Raw genomic sequence first — 22,021 nt, 5'->3', positions numbered from 1 at the left:
CATCCTTTCCGATAAAGGGTTTTTAAATTAAAAAAAAGAGAGGCACCAATTGGGTGTATAAAATTACAATATGGGATAGCAATCAGTTTCCCTCATCTTAAAGCTTCTCTGTATTGGGAGGCTTGTATCTGCATTGACCCTTTTTTGAGGGAAAGGTGGTTTATAAATACTACAATTAAGTGTATTTTTTCACTCTTGGTTTTCTCAGGTGGAAACAATGGGAAGTGTACTAGTGGACAAAATGCAGAGTATTATATGGGGCTTTGGTTATGTGTCCTGAGATCCAAAATATTTTGCCTGTAAGCAGTCTAAAAGAGGTAGAGTCAGGGAATGATGCTTTTTGGTTTTCGTCTTTCAACTATTTCAGAATGAACCGGTTTATGACAACAGGCCCCACAGTAATCTTCCAGATAATGTTTTAGCTGGAAAGATATTGCTTATGTTAAAAAAAAAAATCTGTGTTAAACATATGTATGTACAAAAATAATGTTCATTTATACTACATTTGTTATTTACACTGCAAGGTACACTGATATTTACACTGCAAGGTTAACCCATAATTTCACAAATTTAATACCCAGACCTTATATGTATGTTTTTAGTAATGGGTGTAAGTGGTTTCAGTAGTGCTTGGACTCAATAGATGCTGATTAATTAAAAAACAGAATAGACAGTGTATTGTAATCTTTGTACTCTGAAAGCTTTGGTTTATTTTGTTGTTGTTTTTTATTAGGTTCTTGATGTCTCAAAACCAGGAAATAACAAGCAGATACCTAGGAAGTCATAACCACTAAAACTGTCAGCATACAAATGCTGTAATAATAGTAGTATAATCCAGGATCTTTACTGTTGTGAGGATTTATATTGGAAATGTCAATTTAAGAGTTAAGAGGATGCCATGCCATGCCATGCTATTGCATAGCTCCAATAATGTTTTAAGAAAAGAGGTAGTTTGTTCAGTGTAGTATCTTCTCTTACAGAAATTAAGCCAACTATTTTGTTTACTCTTGATACATTTCATAATATATAGGGAGATTTAGTTTTCCAAAGTGGGTTTTTTGGGGGCAGTAATCAGTTTGCAACCCATTTTTATGTATGCTTAGTTAGCAGTAAAGTCCATTGTGCTCGGTATGGTTTACTCTTAAGTTAGTGTGCAGAGGAGCTCAGCTAGGGTTTGATTAATAAGTTGTTAATAACGGAGGTAAAATTGTTGTGACCTATTTAGCCTTACAGTCATGTAAGAGGAGTCATTGAGATGCTCCTTCCTGGCATCATTAAGCTGAAAGGTGGTTCACACGTGCATGATCATTGCTTGGTGGCATCAAATATCAAGTAATTAATTGAATGCATGAATGATCAATCACAGATTAAACTTCGCCTTGAAGTTCACACATCCAGGTGCTAGTTATATAGTGCAGGTAAATTTATAGTGCTATTCCAGTATGATTTTAGCTATTCTAGTATGATTTTTACTGTTACCCAAAATCAAAACAATCGGTGGTTTCATTTCTAGGATCCGTATGTGGAAAGTGCTGAAGGCATGAATCTTTCTGTTATGTGCAGATAGAAAATGCACAAGGGGTGATTTTGTCTTTGTCCCCCTCCCCACAGCAGCCTTCCAGTATGCTTTACTGATAGTCTGTGCGGATCCTGGAACCCCAGGATTATATTTTCTTGTAGTCAGAAGACTGCTTGGGGAAGACTAAGACAAGAAAGATCTGTGTTCCTTGTGGATAGTGAAATTCACCTTATTCAGTTTTATGCCCAATAACTGACGCAGCTTTTCTCCTAGAGTTTCAGGGCTTGTGTGAAGGAATAGCCATCGAGGTTGGTGTGCTGGAGGAAGGGCTTTGAAATAACTCCTTCTAATGACTTCTGTAAGAGAAGAGAGAGGATGTTCACACCCTTCCCCCTACTCATTGTCATACTTTGACCTACATTGCTTTTGTGTGCATGGATCTCAGAACCCCATGATTTTTCTGAGGTTTGGGAGGAGCTGCTGGAAAGGAGATGAAATTGGATAAACTCCATGCATCTTCTATGCATACATGGTTGGATACAGGCCAGTGACATAATTCCTTATCTAAAACATTCCTGTCTAAATGTTATAGACAAATATCATTTTAGGAAATCTTTTCAAAATCAGTGGTTAATTTTTGTGCAATCTTTATTCAGATGACTGGGTCAAATGAATTTAAATTGAACCAGCCACCAGAAGATGGAATCTCATCAGTGAAATTCAGTCCCAACACATCTCAGTTTCTGCTTGTTTCATCATGGGATACTACGGTTCGTCTGTATGATGTTCCAGCCAACACCATGAGACTCAAGTACCAACACACAGGAGCAGTACTTGATTGTGCTTTTTATGTAAGTGTTTTACTTCATTACTATGAGGCTTTGATTATATGGCTACTCAAAGTACTCTTGTACTTTTAAGATTATGCTGATGGGCAGCCAGCTTTAAGTGATTATTACTGTACTGTATCAGTTAAAGCTTTAGGTTGGAATTGAAAACACTGCTTGATGTTCTTGTCTGTGCATTTTTATTCTGCCTTTCTACCATGGAGCTCAGAGTGATGTACATGGTTCTCCTCTCTCCATTTTTGCCTTCTCCAAAACCCTATGAGCTTCATGACTGATTTAGGATTTGAATCCAGGTCCTAATCCACTGATCTAACCACCACACACACAGGCTGAGCCACTGGTTCTGTGCATGTAGAGAATCTTTTCAGGTCCTCGCCTTCTGGCAGTAGCCCCGCCCCCCACCCCCAGTCCCCTGTTAAAGCCATGCGGGCAAAGAACTGCCACTGGAAGGAAGAGGCCACCTTGCCTCCCTTGGTATGCACAAAATCACTTTTCATGTGCAGACGGATGTTTTCGGGTTTCAGTCTCTGGGTTTTTTTTTGTTTTGATGGGTACATTGTAACGCTACGGGGGAACAATAGAATTGGAGATGACCTTCCCTTCTAACATTCTAGAACCAACAAATGTTGGTTTATTGTGTTTTAAAAACTGATCATTACTATGTTGATTTTGGCACTTATCTGTAGTGCTGCTTTGTGGATGTGTATACTAGGGTTTTTTTTTAAAGTGCTTTTTATAATATTTGCTTGCTACAACTATAAAACCTAAATGAACACATTCATTCTCTCTCTCTGGAAGGACCCTACACATGCATGGAGTGGAGGATTAGATCGGCAGTTAAAAATGCATGACTTGAACACTGATCAAGGTAAGCTAGTCTAATGGTATAGCAGAGCCTGCTAAAAGCCAAACATTAGTTCAGCAAAAATAATCTTTTGAAATAATAACATATTGTACAGTCAGATTTTAAAGATATTAATATAGATGGTAGTTGTGGTGTCACAAAGCAAAAGACAAATGTTTTTGTTTTCCCGGAATTGCAGAAGATCATATTTACTATGCCACATGGTTTTATGTGAGCACTTTGTATAGCCCCATTTATTGCCATGCAGAGCCGCTTTTGGTTTTTATTTTGTATTTAATGCTTTATCAGTCTATACAGTTTTTTAGTCTGCTGAAAAAGGAGCTTGTGTTCTCTGTGTTTTCTCCAACACTATATAAAAATTACAAGTGTTTTACTAGAATTACTTATTTCTTCTATATTGTAAGGAAAACTGTTAACTGTTTTATGACGGTTACATGCAGTCGTTTACCTACCCTTGAGTGTTCCATTTGTTGTTCACCCATTCATGCATTTCTAAAAGAACCTCCTGTAACATCTCACAGCCTTTCAAATGGCAGTGGCCTAAGATTTTGGAAGATGGGCATCATCCTGTCTTTAGCCCATATGGACTGCTGCATGCATACCATCTGTTTATGCAGACTCAAGGAACACTAATTTTCCTTTTAAATTGCTGAACCTTAAAAATGGATGGGGCTTTATAGCTATTTAAAGGGAAAGGGTGTATGCATCTGTTGCCTACTCCATACAAATCTTTTATAAAATCTTTATAAAACTGATAAATGCTTATTTAATTGATAGTTTTATTTTTTTATTTAGTACATGAAAAGTATGGTCAGATTTTTGGATATTTGGAAGCAGACTAGATGAATGTCAGAAAAGCTGCTTAGGTGTTCCTGCCAGGATAAAATTAGATGCTGTGACATTGTAAAGGGATAAGAATTTCCCAGACAGTGGTTTCTTGAAGTCTTTAAAGATAGTGGAGAATTGGGCTATTGCTATGGTGCAGAAAGCTATTTAAAATAACTTCTAGAGGATTAAAAAAATGTACTAATTTGTTTCTTTCCTGAGTTGGAGGGCTCAGGTAACAAAGTAAAGTATTATAGGATGAGTATTCAACATCACTTTAAAAGCTTCTAAAACCGTTTAATAATACAGGGCACAGAGATAAAATGGCTGATGGTGTGGAATAAAGGTTTTATTGACAATGTTTTGTTGGAAGTGCCTAATTTACTCAAGTGGCAAAGGCATGAACTAATGTGGTCATGCCACACTCACCGATTATTAGATCTTTCTAACATGCCATTCATGGCTTGGATTTTCAGAGAAACCCAGCAGAGTTAGGTGCACAAATCTCTTTTGTTTGCTTGAAAATCTCTGCATGGGTACCAACACCCCCTTAATCTTCTTTGAAATACTGAGTTGATATCTATTAGTCTACATTTAACACTTCAGAACCGTATATCTATTGCGAAGATTAGAGGATCAAGCGTCCTTTGAAAGATGTCCCAGCATGCACATACATTAGTGAATGGCAGATTAAACCCTGCTACTGCTGTATGAATATTGCTCAGTTCTTTTTATTAATTTTGGGTTTACTGTAGCTATGTATTCAGATTTGCATCACTTTTTCCTACAGAAAATCTTGTCGGCGCCCATGATGCTCCTATCAGATGTGTGGAGTATTGTCCAGAGGTCAATGTAATGGTAACAGGAAGTTGGGATCAGACCGTTAAGTTATGGGATCCCAGAACACCCTGTAATGCAGGAACATTTTCTCAACCTGAAAAGGTTTGTACTTAAGCAGTAAGGTTGCCATGTTTTTCATTCCATATCCATTAATTTCCCCCCTTACATTTGTATCTCATCCTTTCTCCAAGGAGTCCAAGACAGTGTACATGGCTCTCCCCTCCTCCACTTTATTCTCTCCACCCTGGAGGGGTGAGTGAGAGAGAGAGGCAGAAGGCTGTCTAGTATACTTCATAGCTGAATGAAGACTTCAATCCAGGTTTTTCTGGGCCTAGCCCAACTATGTGGGCTTTATTTTATTCATGAGGGCAAAGATACATGCCTAAGAAATGAAGCAGAATTTTACGTGATTATTAAATAAATATTAGTTGGCTTAGAATACCAGGGAAACACAAAGTAAAGTAGTGATCTTTGAAATTATTTGAAACTTAGTATCCATTTGTTGTGTGGGCAAAATCTGACCACATAGACTTAGTCAAGGCTGCAAAACAACAGGCCAGCTGTAGCATTGCTCACATTGCACTGTCAGTGACAAATCACTGATCATGAATGAAGGCATACACAGTGGAGTTGTAGATGGAGACCATTGTTAGTATATCCTTTTGTGGGCCAAAATAAATAACGAAGCTTGGCTGGCATATCTTTATTATTTTCAGCAAGTTGGGGTGATGGTGTAGTGTAGTGGTTATGATCTGTGAAGATTTGCCCATAGTTGCCCATAGTTACCTTAGGCCACTCCCAACCTTTGTCTGCTATAGGGGAATAGTGCCTGCCTGCCTGCCTTTTTGGGCTGTTGTAAGGATTATAAGACAATGTGTGTAAAGTGCTTGAAATACAGAAAATGCTTCCGAACTGCTGTGTATTTTGTGTATTCAGAGCTTTTAAATTAGACATATGAATTGGAAGAAAGCTGTATACAGTGGCAAACCTGACTTGTGTTCTTTGAATTGTGTGTATTCAAAACATCATTGAGGTCCATTGGTTTGATCAGGTGCATGTTTTTTAAAGGATGATAGGGCTTAAAGTCTCTTTGCTCAATAGACAATAATTTTATTAGTACTTATTAATTCATTTATACCCTGAATTTCCCCCCACTGAGGACCCAGAGTGGCTTACATCATTCTCCTCTCCTCTATTTTATCCTCACTACAATCCTGTGAGGTAGGTTAGGCTAAGACAGTGTGGCTGGCTCAAGGTCACCCAGTGAGCTTCCATGGCATGAGAAGGGATTTGAATCTGGGTTTTCCAGATACTAGTCTGACACTGTTAACCACTACACCACACTGGCTCTTTTCATTTTCATTAAGTTTTAATGTGCAAGCTCTTTCTCATTTTCATGGCCAGAAGGGTGCAAGTATTAAGCGTCTACTGGCTTATCACTTTGAACATTTTCCAGTCATAGTGATGGGCTGTCATTTTGTTTCACATGTCTAAATAGCCCACTGTGTAGCCAGCCACACCCACGGCACAACCTGAATCTACTTCTGGCAACAGCTTTGATCAGAGTAAAATGGCATTGTTTTAACATGTGATTTATAGAGAGCTGTGGTAAATTTCTTGTAGAATGCTATATAATAGACCAGGGGTGTCAAACATAAGGCCCAGGGGCCAGAACCAGCCTGTCCAAGGCTCTTATGCGGCCCATGAGCAGCTAGTGCAGGGGAGGGAACAGGAGACTGCTCGGGTGGAGTGGGCGGAGCTGCTCTGATGGTGGCTTCAGCATGACAGAACAAACTCATCTGCAGCAGTCAAGCAGTGTGGGGGTGTCTGCCCAGTGTTTCACCACTTGCTCTCCAATTTGCCCATATGGGTTTTTCTTTACACCACCCTCCCAGTCCATGGGGCCCTGCAGTAAGGATACACCAACTCAGAGCTTACCAGCTGCTGTTCTTTATACAGTTTATATCTCTGGTACCTGGCATTATGTTTATGGCACACACGGTCCAGCCTGACAAAGTGACATTTATGTCAGATCCGGCCCTCATAACAAATGGGTTCGACACCTCTGTAATAGACAGTCACACTGAACCAAGTATTTTATTGGCACACTAGTGTTCCTTATGTCAATTTTTAAAGTACTGTTTTTGATAAATGATTTATGGCTGTTGAATATAGAAAGAATACAGGTGTGATGTCAGTTTTTAAAGAAGGTTTAAAGTGGTTAACATTCCTGTTACAACATTTCCCAGTACATTTTTCCATATATGGATTGCATGTAATCACATTTTATATTGTAGTCAAGTATATGTTGTATAATTTGTCATTTTATATTTGGACTATTGTCATTTTTTCTGTTAATTCTGTGGCATTTATCTAATGCCATAACACAGTGAATTAACAGAATGTGCTTAAGTTCCATTGATCCTGGTTGATCTTAATTTCCTAGATTGCATGTCAAGTATACTGAATAATCAGAAGATAAAATATGAAATTTGAATAATTTGAAATATCTTTTGATTATCATTACTTCATGTGGTGTAGATTCTTAATTAAGATTTTAGTTTAGTTTAAACAAATGTAGCAATTTTGCTACATCATAACTCTGAATTTTTCTCACTGCTCAGTGATATGCATTTTATTCAGTCCTGTCTTATGACATGGTTCTTCTTCCCAAATAAGTGTGTATAGGATTGCAACCTTAGTTCTGTAAATTGAAATGGCAAAATAAATGGCAAGGTAGCTTTTCAAACTGTAGGTTTTCCCTTGGTATTTACAGTTAAGTATCAGGGGGTTATTGTTTTCTTTAGGATATATGTTAGTCTTTTTTTCTCTTCAAAATTGTCTTTGATGAAGGCTTAATGCTATCTGATCATGTAACCTTGGTTAGGAGCTGGGAATACACATGGAATTCACTGCCACAGGAAGTGGTGGCGGCTATAAGCGGCGTCAAAAGGGAATTAGATAAGCATATGGAGCAGAGGTCCATCAGTGGCTATTAGCCACAAGGTATAGATAGGGACTCTGGGTCAAGTGATGCTCTTTCTTCTTGGTGCTTGGGGGGGGTCAACAGTGGGAGGGCTTCCAATGTCCTGGCCCCACTGGTGGACCTCCTGATGGCACCTGGTATTTTTGGCCACTGTGTGACAGAGTGTTGGACTGGATGGGCCTTTGGCCTGATCCAACATTGGCGTCTCTTATGTTCTTAAAGTACCCATAGTTTTTTTTCTCCCCTTTCCTTATCGCAGGTGAATTCCTCTCTTCACTTCCTAACCAAGTGATGTTGCAGTGTTACATTTGCATATGTGTTTTTGCATGGCTAGCTTCAAGCCTCAGTCCTGGTTAGAGATTCGTTTGCATCAAGATGTATTTTGAGTGAACCATAAGAACTAGTAGCTTAACAGATAAGGGTTTAGAGCATAAAATTGGTCCATTAGATGTGGAGACTGTGTGAAAGGCTCAAAGAAGAATTATTTGTCTTGGAGACTGAGACATTATACCAGATTATTGAAAACATTGGTTGAACAACAAGTGGCCACAAGGCTGTCAGCCATGGTAAGATTTTAGTATGTAGAAATACTAATAGTTGTGTGATCTGTGGACTATCTCTTGCATTTTAATGTTGGGCCTCTTGAATCTGGCAGCTTTTTACTTTTGAATTTCAGCTATCATTGCTCTTGTCAATGGAACAAATAAAATATTACCTTTAATCTTCCAGCATAAAAATCCCAAAATTGAAGTTGGAAAGTGTGATGTCACTCTCTGTTGTCTCTCCCCCCCCCAGGTGTATACGTTGTCTGTATCTGGTGATAGACTGATTGTGGGGACAGCTGGTCGGAGAGTTCTGGTATGGGACTTGCGGAACATGGGCTATGTTCAGCAGAGAAGAGAATCAAGTCTTAAATATCAGACCCGTTGTATCAGAGCATTTCCTAACAAACAGGTAAGTCAGCTGTGCTTCAAAACTGTCTCTGCTGTAACAACTCTTAAGGTTATGTTAACTATTAAGGTTAAAATGTTTAGTTTTGCTAATTTTTCTCTAAAAGAAATGGCATTTATCTGCTTGTCTTAAAGTAAGATTTGGAGATGCCAAAGTGGAACCTACAACAGTGTTAATATTTATTTAAATATAAAGCTAATACACAGAGTTCTGACTTATGCAAGAGCACTAGACATGCTAGCATAAAAACTTGCAAAATTAGTGTACTGTTACCAGCAGATAAAATCTGTTTGCTTAGGTGTAATTTTTGAGGATGGGAATGGTTCTTTCCTAAAGCTAGCAAAACTACAACTACAAAAAAGATTAATCAAGGGAGCACACACGTTCTTTCATTGTTTCTCCCCTGAGGTCTAATGTGATACATGCACACCATTTTCTGCTACTTTTGGAAGGGAGGGCCATTTGAAGGAAAGGCCCTGACTGTTTTTGTTGTAAAGTAGCATGATATATGGTGGAAGGTGTAGAGTTATTTTCTGAAGCTATTTTCATATACAGAAGTTGTCTCCATTGAGAATTCTTCAGGGGCTCTTTGTCATTGTGTTCTCTCTTTTCACAGATTAGATCCCATGTCAGAACTAGAAAACAGCTGTCTTTCTCCTCAGACGTTGCTAAGAATCTGCAATTGTCTTTTGGCACCTTCTCTCTGAGAACTTTCAGGACTCAGTACACCTGTGTTTTTCAGTAGTGGAATGTTTAATGTAGAATTGTGGTGCATTTGTTTTACTTTTATTAACATATTTTACCCTGCCATTGCAGAGGTATAGGTTTCCCAATATGATTAACACAATAAAACAGTAAATTATCAAAAGCCTAACAAATTTACAGTGTTAAAAATACAGTAGCCTATCAAAGACAAACTGCAGAACAGTACAAAATTTAAAGATAAAACCAGAAGGCATTAATTGCTACATGCGAATATTGTTACTGAAACAACCACCTGTCATTTGAATAATATGGGAGTCAATGAAACCTTTAGGGCCAGAGAGTTCCAGAGACTGGTTTCAGAAGTCAAAAGCAATTGCATAACAGAAAAGGTATAACCAATGATGGCAATAAGTGAAGTTTCTGTTTGTGTTCTGTAGGGTTATGTGTTAAGTTCTATAGAAGGTCGTGTTGCAGTTGAGTATTTGGATCCAAGCTTGGAGGTACAGAAGAAGAAATATGCTTTCAAGTGTCACAGACTGAAGGAGAATAACATTGAGCAGATTTATCCAGTAAATGCCATCTCGTTTCACAATGTCCACAATACATTTGCTACAGGTAACACAGATACTTAATTGTCCAGTCTCATCGGTACTGTTTTGTGATCACATTTAATTCATGTGAAATTATTTCATGATTCTTTTAACATATTCTTGAGGCATCTTTGCTTTAACTCATGAACTGCAAACTTAAATTTGAGATGAAATTTTTATTTGGAAAAGATGCAGCTGGATTAAATACTTGTGAGGTTGGAAATTACTGAATTTGATAGTTGTCTGCATTAATTCAGAGAATATAGTTATATTTTTGTGTGATATTTTTGTTCATTCTTTGCACTTTATATAGAACCTTAATTGCATTAACACGTACAGAAATAATTCCTAATATTGTAGCTTTTTGCAAATCCATTTGTAGGTGGTTCTGATGGCTTTGTAAATATTTGGGATCCATTCAATAAGAAAAGACTCTGCCAGTTCCACCGTTATCCTACCAGCATAGCTTCACTTGCCTTCAGTAATGATGGGACTACTCTTGCAATAGCATCGTCATATATGTATGAAATGGATGACATTGAACATCCTGAAGATGGTATCTACATTCGCCAAGTGACAGATGCCGAAACAAAACCCAAGTGAGTATGCTTCACCTGTATTTGAGTTTTTTCTAACGTTTATTTCAGGATTTATTAATTTTCCTAAATTCATGAATAGCATTATTGATTCCTGGGAGATAGCGCAGCTTGACAGTAGGGCTGGAGTTGATTTTATCTTGTTCTTTCCAAGCTTTCAATATCCGTAGGTTGATAGACGCCTGATGGATAAAATTGTCTGCTTGTTTTGTGGGAGAAAAATGTCAAACTCTCATTCTTCTTGAATAGGCACTATTGTATGGAGCCATGGCATTATTATGAGTTCATTGCTTTAAAATTAAGTTGAATTCAGGATAATTCATATGGGCAAGACTAATTATGTTTGATCTTTAAGATTTCAAACTGTTGGCAATATTATTGCATACAGATCTAGATTCTCATCTGTAGTGCACCAAGGTTTAGCTGGTTATGGCAATTGTGCAACCTGCTGAAGTGGTTAATGTGCAACATCGTGGCATTTATGGTTACAGAGGGGAAAAAAAGCTAATTTCCAATTCTTAGGACAAATGAATCTAGCCTAAAGTTAAATAGATGAGTATTTTTGTCTCTAAACCACACTGGGAGTTATGTCCTGTTCAGTTTTGGGACTCATGGAAAGCTGTAATGCTTGAAAACTCCATGAATGTGTTATTCCCATTACCTCACTGCTGCCTGGTTAGAAGTCACTCCTATTAAGCATATAGGGGAAGAAAGAGCAGATAAGGAAACAAAAATCACGAAATAACATTTGTTGCAGCATACATATTTTCTTGTAAATATAGTTAAGTGTTTGAAGTTTTCTCGTTGTATGAGAGGGACACATACACACTGCTTTCAATTCAGACCTCCTGTTTAAGCAGATTTCTTTGTCGACTCTATCCTTTTGTCTGCGTAGAGTGTAACTCTCTGATGTGAATGAAAATCTCTTCTGGGTTAGGAGAGTTGTGCGTGGATTGGAACTATCGCTCCCTATAGGAAGTTACCTGTTCAGGATAACCATTAATGTTCTCATACTTGCTGTTCTGGTTCTTACTGAGACTCTGTGAGAGAGTTTCTGTCCAGATAATATACTTTCTTTTGTTTTTGTTTTCTATTTCAACTTTTATCCTGCCTTGCAGGTGGCAAAATTAAATATACATTTGCTATGGGAGTATAGGGTGCAGCAGTTTGCAGCTGTTTTTCAAGTACTCGGTATATTTGAAATTTTTCTTATCAAAAATGAAGATGTTTAAAATCCATACATTTCCTAAATAGTACAATTTTATGGGCTAAGTAAGTTATAAATTATTCATTTTATGGTGTTCAATCAGTAAAAAATGTTTAGGTTTGATAGGAAAGAAGGTATTCCATCTATTTCAATTTGTTCCCATTTTTTTTTTCCTGGAAAAAATCCCTGGGAAAGTCGGCCCCCCCCAATGGTTTCAGAAATTCTGGAAATTTTACATGTCTAGTCAGAACAATGGTTTGTTTGACACACATGTAGTTAATATTCAGGACCTGGGTTCAGGGGAGATATGGCTATTTTTAATTCAAAGTATATTATCTGCAGGGCTGTTATGTAGTTAATATTCAGGACCTGGGTTTAGGGGAGATATGGCTATTTATAATTCAAAGTATATTATCTGCAGGGCTGCAGTAGCTCAAGTGGTTAAAATGCTGAACTGTAGACTGGAAGGTTGGTAGTTCAGCAGTTTGAGACCCGAGTGCCACAAGACGGAATGAGCTCCTGTCTCTGGTCCCAGCTCCTACCAGCCTAGCAGTTCAAAAGCAAGACATTGCAAGTTCGTCCAAAGACGGAAATGTCTTTGGACAGTGCTGGCTCTTCAGTTTGGAAACGGAGATGAGCACTGCATCCCTAGAGTCGGATTCCCTGGCTTTCAAGCAAGGGAAACCTTTACTATATTATCTGCATTTCTAAAAACTTTTACAGTAAAGTACCAAATAAAAACAAAATACAAACCAGTGAGTGGTTAACATATGGAAGCCAGAATGTTGAAGAGAGTTTCTTTGGAAAGGGAGTTCCACGTGTTAGGTACATTAAAATTTGGCCAACCTGCTCTGCCTACTAAATGGATGGATGCAGTATTTTGCCTGCCTTAACGATTTTAAAAAATGGGATTCTATGGCATGGGTTCTCTGAAAGATGTCCTGTCCCCAAGCCATTTAGCACTTTGTATATGTCTCAGTCAGCATGTAGAGGTTAGTTATAAACAGATGGACTTCACCTCTCTTGTAGAGCCATCTGCTGAATACGTGTATTATTTTATAATTGACGTGTATTATTTTATAAATACCAAGAGCTACATCTTCTGCATAGATCTTCCTTGACAGCTTCTAAACATTCATTCTCTATCCCAGCATTCCAGCACGAACTGCCTGTCTATTTACTGGCAGCTGTGCTCTTACAGTTGTGCCCTGTGCTCATGTTAAAACCCTCTGTAAACCTTTAAAGTTACGGAGGGAGTGGAGCAAAGTTTGAGTCCAGTGGCACCTTTAGGACCAACAAAGTTTAATTCTGGGTATAAGGTTTTGTGTGCATTGGAGACATTGCAGCTTCAATATTTATATTCCCACCCCATGCTATCTCCAGCCTTGCTTGCTTTTTGACACAGGTAGAGTTTTGCTAGTCACTGAACGAGGAGGTGGAATAGGACACTATCACATCTCCCCTCAGCCAACCTGCCAGGTTTGCAGAGAACCTAAGGCATCTGACTGTTGAAAAACAAGAACACCTGTGCCTTTCCAGCTCCCTTGTGCTTGGGGTTATCACTTCAGTACTTGAGCTTCCACCATCAGGAGAATTCTCCCTTCCCCCTTTTATGCGTTTATCCTGACTCTTGCACAGCACAAATTTATGGGGGGGTGTGTTGGAGATTTTTGGATTTCTGTTCTTTCCCCCCCTTCTCTGCTTCCTTCTCCTTCAGCTTTTCAATTGATCAGTGAATTTCAGTGCTGTGTGTAGGACTTTCTAAGGTATCACTTCATACCCAAAGATCATGAATAAAATGAATCTTTTACAAAGTATAAATCCTAGAAAGAAGAGATAACTGGGAATAACCTGTAGACAGATAGCTTTAGGCAGAATACTGGAAAGAAATATGAAAATGTATCTTGCTAACCAGTCTTGTACTTACAAAAAGCCTCAATATTTCCCTCTTGGCAATGGGTCCAAGATAGAACATCTTTGCACAGCCTGATCATGAGATCAGTGTCTTGGTACACAACCCCAATCCAGGCTTATTTTCATGTAACCTCGGATTTCCTTTTTAACATGTTCAGAACGTAGGGAATGCAGGCTCAAAGTTTCCTTCCTGGCCTACTTTTGACTGATTACTTCAAGGACTGGATAATGGAGATCAAGGCATCAAGGAGGAGAAGCCAGTAATGATCTGTCATGGCTCCCTTGATAGCTTGATCAAATGGCAAGTTGGAGCTGGGACTCAGTTTCCTCTGGTTAGCTCAGAGGACCTCAGTGTAGTGCCTGTGGGCACTATCATGTCTGGTGACATCCTTTCTGGCACCCACCACCTGTCTTTAGGAAGCTCGTGGGGCGAGGTAGGGGTTTTGTGTGGCAGGGCTTCTAATTGACTATTGGAGATTTGATTGGCTGTGCAGATTTTTTAAAATGTTGCTTTGGCAGCATCTGTACCACAGCACAAGGATCTGAACTGTGTTACTGAAGTTAAGCTGTGGCAGTCATTTTGTGGCTGGCGGCAGCACCTGCAGGAACCACTTTGTTGCTGCGCCCACCATGCTGTGTCAGAATTCCAGATGTGCCAAGAGCTCAAAAAGGTTGGGGACCCCGGGTCGGCTCATAGATCAATACATACCTGTCTCTGTTCTTCCTGGGATGTAATTTTAGGATTTAGTTGCCTTCATTCCAGTAGATATCTTAAGAGCACTTTTATCCTTTCATAACAGACCCAAGAAGTTGTCGCTGTGTTCTTCTGCCTTGGCATTTTAGAGGTCTAAAAGTCATCTTCAAAATATGACCTGGTAGCTGTACCTGCACTCTTGAAGTTTAAATGTCCAAGAAAATCTGTTATGGGCAGTCATAGTATTGCCAATCCTTAGCTATAACACTAGCCTTGTTTAAGTCTAAATATACTTTTTCACATTTTTAGTTATAGGTACCTCTGACTACTCTAGCTTAGCCTGTCAGATATAACTTGTTGGTGGGGTATAGTAAAAATTCATATTTTTTATCTTCTTGTAATACTTGAATTTACTTCCCATGTTATACTTTTTATTAATGGGAGTAGTTCTGCAGTTGATTCTCATTGAACGGTAACGTGAGAAGCAGCCCTCACTGGACTGAAGACTTGGCCACATGACTATGTCTTCAGCTGTTTCTGTGCTTGCGTTATATTTGCTAATTATAGGGAGGCTTCACTCTGCTTGCTGAGGAGGTTAATCTACAATTAAACAATATTTCCTCTTGGCTGTCCATTATTTTCTAAAACAGATGGTTCATCATTTCCTGGGCTGTTAAACACAGCAAGGTTAAGGTTAGACTCTTGGGAATCAGTTAATTTTGAATCTTATTACAGGATGTAGAAGCAAAACTAATAAGAATAGTACTTAATATCATTTTGTGGCTGCAAACAATTATTTATTAGCAAACAATTGATCCCAGAAGGGCAAATTGTTTGAGCTGGTAATGAACTGAGACAAGACAGAGCATATCTGTATATTCACAAAATAATTGTAACGTAATTGCTATGCATTTAGACAGGCATCTTTTTGGACTTGTTTCTTCCTTTAAATGGATTTCTGAACATTAGTATGTCTTTTCGACATCAGTTACTTATCCCATCCTTTAGCTGCGTGCCATGGTGGTAGTTGATTGCTCTTTTTAAACTTTCAGTTGGTAAGGGAGTTTGGTCGAAGAGGGTTTTCATGTGAATTGTGACCTGCCTCACATTTGGAGGCTTAATGTTGTTATAATTATGACTCAGCTGTAAAGGAATTTGTAAAGTTAAGGATATGGTAAAAATCTTATTTTGCTGTTTTTAAATAAGTTTCTTTTATGTGCATTTAGGAAAACTGAAAATCAGGTGGCTATATAAAATATTATTTTATTGCAGGTCGACTTGACTTCTGACCAAGAAAACTTCCATATCTTATCTTCACCTACTTTTGGCAAGACTAGCTTGAAGTAAATCCTTTGATCGAGTAAAGATCTGTTTCCAATAATGCTTTCACTAAAAATAGTGTTTGTATAATAATTTAGTGTCATTCTGTTCTGTTAGCTTGTACTGAGAGAGATATTTTCTTCTGCTTCAACAGTAAATTGTCTGTAAGCCCATTTATTGCTTTGAAATGTTACATTTTGTATTTGAAGTTTTGTACAGATTTAATAATCATTTATCTGTTGGTTGAATAAATCTTTCAAAAACCTTATGATATATTCAGCAGCAGTGTGTTGTGAATTTTATTCTTATCATGCCTAACAGATGAACTACACCCTCACTTCTGTGATGAAAGAAGAATTATTTGGGTAATATCAGTCCTACAGGGTTAACTTTTGAATCAGGCAAATATGCTGTGAAAGGCTTACATATAAACTTACATGCTTGTTCTCCGTTGCAAATTAGGTTATATGTGCAAAGCCTTTGAAACAGCAAGATGGTATGGCAAATTGAATTCTTATGGTACACTATTCAACAGTGATGTCTGCTTTTACGAGTAGTTTTTTAATGAAGATAGTTTGAGACATGCATTTTAGTCCAGCAACTGGGATCCACATCACTATGACAATACTCTCCAGGCCTCCTGAGCTATCATGATGCAGCCATTTATGCAGACTGGAATTCACAACCCCATTTAAAACCAGCAGTTATTGTGCACAAGTAAATTTATATTTGGGTCTTGCAGTCTTCTGGGATAACAAAGTTCACCATTTGTTACCAAAGTTACCTTGCAAAGTCAGATCAACTATTGCTGTAACTAATTAATCTGGCAAAGTGAGATTGCTTTTATAGCATCCCTTGCAGAAAAGTATGTTTTATGCTACACATGAAAGAGAATAAATTTGGGATTGCACTCTGTGGCTGAAATCTATAGGATTGCATTCTGGAGCTGAAATCTAGAATCACTGGAATTTTGATACTAAGAGTTTTCTCTGCTACCTTCCTACACTGTCAGAAAATGGAGAAGGGGAGACATCACCTTATGTGCCTTCCTGAGCTGTTTTATGTTTTGTCGTTGGGGATCCCCCAGCTTCACTTTTTGGTGTGGTCACAATCTTCTGGGTAAAGAAGGCATGATAGTCTCTGTAAACCTGTAACTTGCACAAGTTTAAATCATCATCTAAAAAGTTCACTTCTCTGGGATTATTGTATTTGGCTGTTAACTTCATAAATGCTTGTTTCTGGGTTGTTGTAATATACCCAACCATTCACATCTGGCTGAAGCTTTTGTAAGCATTGTGTTAGATCCAAAATTGTGCCAGCTTTATCATACGAAATATAGCAACCTATGAATGTTGAGACTGCTCAACACCCCCGCCAAGAAGGGAAGTCCAGAAGCTACCTGCCCTGTGAAGGAAGGGTGAGCCAAATCATCCAGATGTCTGTTGTGCTGCCTATGACTTCACCAGTGAGACCCTTGCTTGATGCTTGTGTCTTCCTGCCCAGGCTTGCATCATCACCTGTTTCTGGGCTTTTAAGATAAATCCTGGAGTCCTGCAGGGATGGGACCACCACCAGCAGGTCTGACACCAAAGGGGGACCCACTTTGGGGGATATGATGGCCTGTTTACCCTGTCAATAGAAATTGGTGGTGGAAGGACCAAGGATGGGACCACCACCAGCAGGTATGACACCACTTTGGGGGATATGATGGCCTATTTACCTTGTCAATAGAAATTGGTGGTGGAAGGACCAAGGTGCTAGTTAGGTGGTTGGGGGAGTGGTACTGCTCGTCTTTAGCTGTCTCTATTCGGAGGGCTAGCTGGTGGGTATGTGCCGTGGGATGGGAGACTGCAATTCCCCTGGTCCTAGGCAGAGGGAGATATGGCAGGATGCAGACCATCCATTCCAGGGGAAGGAGGTCTTGGCTACTGGTGGGCCACTCTTTGTTCAAGTTCGCCCCCCAGCCAACAGAGACCAGATTGCACTGAGGCTGGCCTCCTTGGTCTTAAGATCCTGCTGCTGAATGCCAGGTCAGTAAATGGGAAAACTACAACTATTCATGATTTAATCCTGGGTGGACAGGCTGATCTGGCATGCATTATTATAGAGACCCGGTTGGAGGAGGCTGAGGGTGTAAATCTGACCCAGCTGTGCCCTCCAGGTTTCTCTGTACATCAGCAGCAGGAGTTGTACTGCCCATGCTCAAGGAGGTAGTGATTTAGACCTGTGAAGAGACCTGGTTGGAGGAGGCTGAGGGTGTAAATCTGACCCAGCTGTGCCCTCCAGGTTTCTCTGTACAGCGGCAGCAGGAGTTGTACTGCCCATGCTCAAGGAGGTAGTGATTTAGACCTGTGACTTGATGGCAAGACACACACAAACACAAAACCCCATTGTGTTGGAGAATATCTGGCCAGTGTCCAATCTTCCGTTATTGTGCAAAGTGCTTGAATGCTCCAGGGGCTCTTGGAAGAGACTGATTTCCTGGATCCATTTCAATATGGCTTCAGGCTGGGATTTGGAACAGATACTGCTTTGGTTGCCTTTGTTGATGACCTCTGCTGAGAACTAGACAACGGGAAATGTGAACCTGCAAGTTCTGCTGGATCTTTCAGTTGCCTTTGATTCTATCGTCCACAGTACACTATTGAGTTGCCTCTTGGAACTGGGAACATGGTACCATGTTATGATGGTTGGAGTCCTATCGGTGGTGGGGTGGGGTCCTGTTCTGCCCCATGACTGTTGACCTGTGGGATTCTGCAGGGTTCGATCTTATCCCTCATGCTACGTGAAGCCATTGGGAGATGTCATCAGGAAGTTTGGGATGCCATGTCACCCATGTGTGGATGATGCTAAGCTCTACCTTTCCCACCCAGTTCTGTTGATGTTCTGAACCAGTACTTGGACTCAGTAGTGGGCTTGATGAGGGTGAACAAGCTGACAATCCTGACAGGACAGAGGTTTTCTGGGTTAGCAGAAAGGCAGAACTGGGACTTCAGATCTCTCCTGTCTTGCATGGGGTTATACTGTCCTTGAAAAGCCAGGCTTGCATCTTGGGAGTGTTGCTCAGCACAGCAGTCACCTTAGAAAACCAGGTGGCTGTGGTGGTCCAGAGTGCTTTTGCATAGCTTTGCCTAGTGCATTAGTTGTGTCTGTTCCTGGGCCAGTCAGATCTAGCTACAGTGATCCATGGCTTAGTTGCATCTAGACTGGACTCTTGTGATGTGCTGTGCTTGGGACTACCCTTGAAGAGTGTTCGGAAGCTGCAACTAGTGCAGAATTCATCAGCTAGACTGCTGGTTGAGGCCAGCTATTGGGGGCATGTGACCTCGATATTGCAGCAATTACACTGGCTACCAATCCTCTCCTGAGTCCAATCCAGGATGTTGGTTTTGATATTTAAACCCTGCATGGCTTGGGACTGGAGTGTCTGAAAGACCATCTTTTCTCATTTGTTCCTCTGAAAGACCATCTTGTCTCATATGTTCCTGTCCAGGAAATAAGAGCACAAAGGCCCTCTTGACTGTCATATCAATCAACAGAGGGCCTTTTCAGTGGCAGCTCCGCAACTGTAGAACAACCTCCCCATGGAGGTCTCCACAACTGTAGAACAACCTCCCCATGGAGGTGTGCCTGGTCCCCTCACTTTAGATCTTTAGGAGGCAACTGAAGAGTTTTTTCAATCTTTATTAAAACAAATAACAAAAGGAAATATAAAATACAAAGATAAATATGTAACCCTTTTACAGCTGTGGACATAGACATCCGTTATCAACATAGGGCCATTATGGTATTCTCAGTTTATTCTATTGCCAGTTTCATCCTCTGCATAGCCCCTTACCATAGTAGGTCTAATCCAAGTGTGTTTCTGTTTTCCTGCTGTGCTGTTAACTTCACAAGATGGTTTTATTTAGGACACTTGTAAATTGTAATTAAAAAAAATGATTTTATGATTTTATGTAATTTATGTATTTTAATAATTTATTTATGCTTATTTATTTATGCTTTCAATTTAATACCGTAATTAAATATATAATTGTAGCTCTGAGTAATGATGATCTAACTTTTCTGGACTAGGAAAGAGCCCTAAAACTTTTATATCACAAAATTGTGGCATTGTGGTGTTCAAACAAATAGAACATACCAGTACTCTGAGGCTGAATTCCGTAAACTCTGCACTTAGCTTCCATTCTAATTTCCTAGTAGTATCTTAGACTTTAGACTCCTATATGACTCAGTTGTGTAATAAGAGTAAGTCTGACCCCTTTGGTTTTAGAGGCATTAGGGGTTAGGAGCCAAAATAATACACTAGGTCTACTTTAAAGTAAATCTTGGTCATTTTGCTCATTCCTTAGTGCTGTTGTATTGAGTCACTATCTTGTATATAGCCATGCAGTTCCAAATATGGAAGTTCTGCTGATTCTAAAGAGCAGTACGTTAAGGAGCATAATCAGAGTACTTCAATCGTTTGCTTCTAGTACTTAAAAATAGGGACAGAGTTATGAGTGGTTACATTACTTACATGCAGGTATGCTCCAGTACCCACCTGCTGTCTCCGAGCACGTTTTCTGTTCTGTTCATGAAAAAAATTCACTCCTTCCCGATATTCTCCAAAATTATCCTTTTCTCCCACCCCACCCCCACACTTTGAGATACATTTGAAATTATGTAAGAAGCATCGTGATATTCAGTCAAGGAATTGGTTTTCAGTATCAGAGTGTTATCTTAACCCTCCTGCTTCATGAGACTTTATTCTTTCCCAGTCTCCCTTTGTTTCTTTACCCAGTTTATGAAGCACTCAGTTAAGATATCTGTCAATTCTGAGGGAGGGACTGGAACAGAGAGACCAAAATAGGTATCTGCATGTATTGCAGAATCAGCAGAGGCGCAAGGGAGGGGGAAATTGGAAGACTTTCCCCACCTGCTGCAAAGCATCTGGGATTGATTAATAGATCATGATCGATCTTCTGTCCACAGTTGCCCTGGAGTGGCACTAATTCTGGAGTGGAGAAGTATGGCCTTGCTGGTTGAAACTTACCTTGACTTAGAAGCACCCCAAAAAGAAGAAGAAAGTGGCAGGTAGCTTCAGTCTCCTTCTCATCTTAGGTTGCCTCTGACATCTTGATTTGATTTGATTTATTACATTTCTACCTCGCCCTCCCAGCCTGGGCCAGGTCAGGGCAGCTTACATAAAATAGCATAAAATTACAATAGTATAGATTAAAATTAAACAACATCAATTAATACAAGTAAACAATTTTAAAACCATAAGACATAATAAAGTGCTAGTATTGATGATTTCACAGTGGTATTGTTACTTAGTTCTCTTATCTCACAGTCCCTGGTCTCCTTAGGTCATCTTAGGCAGTAAACTCAGGCTGTAGTTAGAAATCCCAGGGAGATAAGGCTCTCCAACCTTAGGCTGTCAGTTGTTAGTAGTGGTGGCGGCTCCAAAAGCCTAGTGGAAGAGCTCTGTTTTACAGGCCCTGCAGAACTGCAAAAGGTTCCGCAGGGCCCTGGTCTCTTCTGGGAGCTCATTCAGTACAAATACAATACCTTTATTGGCATAAAATATCAAATACACGTGCGGCATAGAGCCTCAAGTTAGGCCGGGGGGTATCACATTCCAAATTGCCTTAATATGAGCCTCTCCTCCTAGATACCTCATAAAAGAAATTTGCTACAAGTTCAAGAATTTCTATATTATGTGAAGACAATAAAGAATTAATTTTATACTCCTCAGATTGGCCCAAAAGGGGGTCCAACACAGGTTCAATATAAGCAACACGGATGTCAGTGGAATTTACAGCACAAAAGCACATGTCCAATAGATTCAATTTCCCCCATCCCACATGGGCACAATCTATCTTTATAGGGAATTTTCTTGAACCTTCCCGATAAAACATCTGAGGGAAGGACGTCGAACCGAGCTAGCATGAAAGCCCTACAAAGATAGGGCTGAATCAGTCTTGCCAGATATCCTGAGGAAATGTGGCTGAAAGAGAGTCCCATACTCAAGGGAGAGCAATGTCTGTGCGCAAGTCTTCTCAGATCTTGCACCTCTATATCGAGGAGTCTTTGTTTGAGTAAGGCAAAAGCCTTCTGCTCAGACAAAAGTACCAAGTCATCAAAACTAAAGCCGATTATAGAATTTTTTTTCTCTA

At 39.5% G+C, this 22,021-nt stretch overlaps 1 protein-coding gene across 3 annotated transcripts in view; it reads left to right on the top strand.

The window, feature by feature from the left end:
* Nucleotides 1-16,027, top strand: part of BUB3 (BUB3 mitotic checkpoint protein) — a 16,550-nt gene extending 523 nt beyond the window's left edge. Inside the window, exons 1-8 of one of the 3 annotated variants that reach the window (XM_015423472.1) lie at nucleotides 267-317; nucleotides 2,176-2,370; nucleotides 3,166-3,235; nucleotides 4,848-4,999; nucleotides 8,679-8,837; nucleotides 9,977-10,154; nucleotides 10,512-10,728; nucleotides 15,813-16,027. In XM_015423472.1, coding sequence (XP_015278958.1) covers nucleotides 270-317; nucleotides 2,176-2,370; nucleotides 3,166-3,235; nucleotides 4,848-4,999; nucleotides 8,679-8,837; nucleotides 9,977-10,154; nucleotides 10,512-10,728; nucleotides 15,813-15,822 — 1,029 coding nt within the window. In that variant the 5' untranslated portion in view covers nucleotides 267-269 and the 3' untranslated portion in view covers nucleotides 15,823-16,027. Of the gene's footprint in view, nucleotides 1-266; nucleotides 318-2,175; nucleotides 2,371-3,165; nucleotides 3,236-4,847; nucleotides 5,000-8,678; nucleotides 8,838-9,976; nucleotides 10,155-10,511; nucleotides 10,733-15,812 lie in introns of those variants that run through there. The other 2 variants (XM_015423474.1, XM_015423473.1) reach the window with 2 other exon arrangements.
* Nucleotides 16,028-22,021: the final 5,994 nt, after the last annotated feature.

Source organism: Gekko japonicus, unplaced genomic scaffold, assembly GCF_001447785.1.
Source record: "Gekko japonicus isolate JY-2015 unplaced genomic scaffold, Gekko_japonicus_V1.1 scaffold2378, whole genome shotgun sequence".
Lineage (NCBI taxonomy): Eukaryota > Metazoa > Chordata > Lepidosauria > Squamata > Gekkonidae > Gekko > Gekko japonicus.
This window is presented reverse-complemented; position numbering and strand designations above follow the sequence as displayed.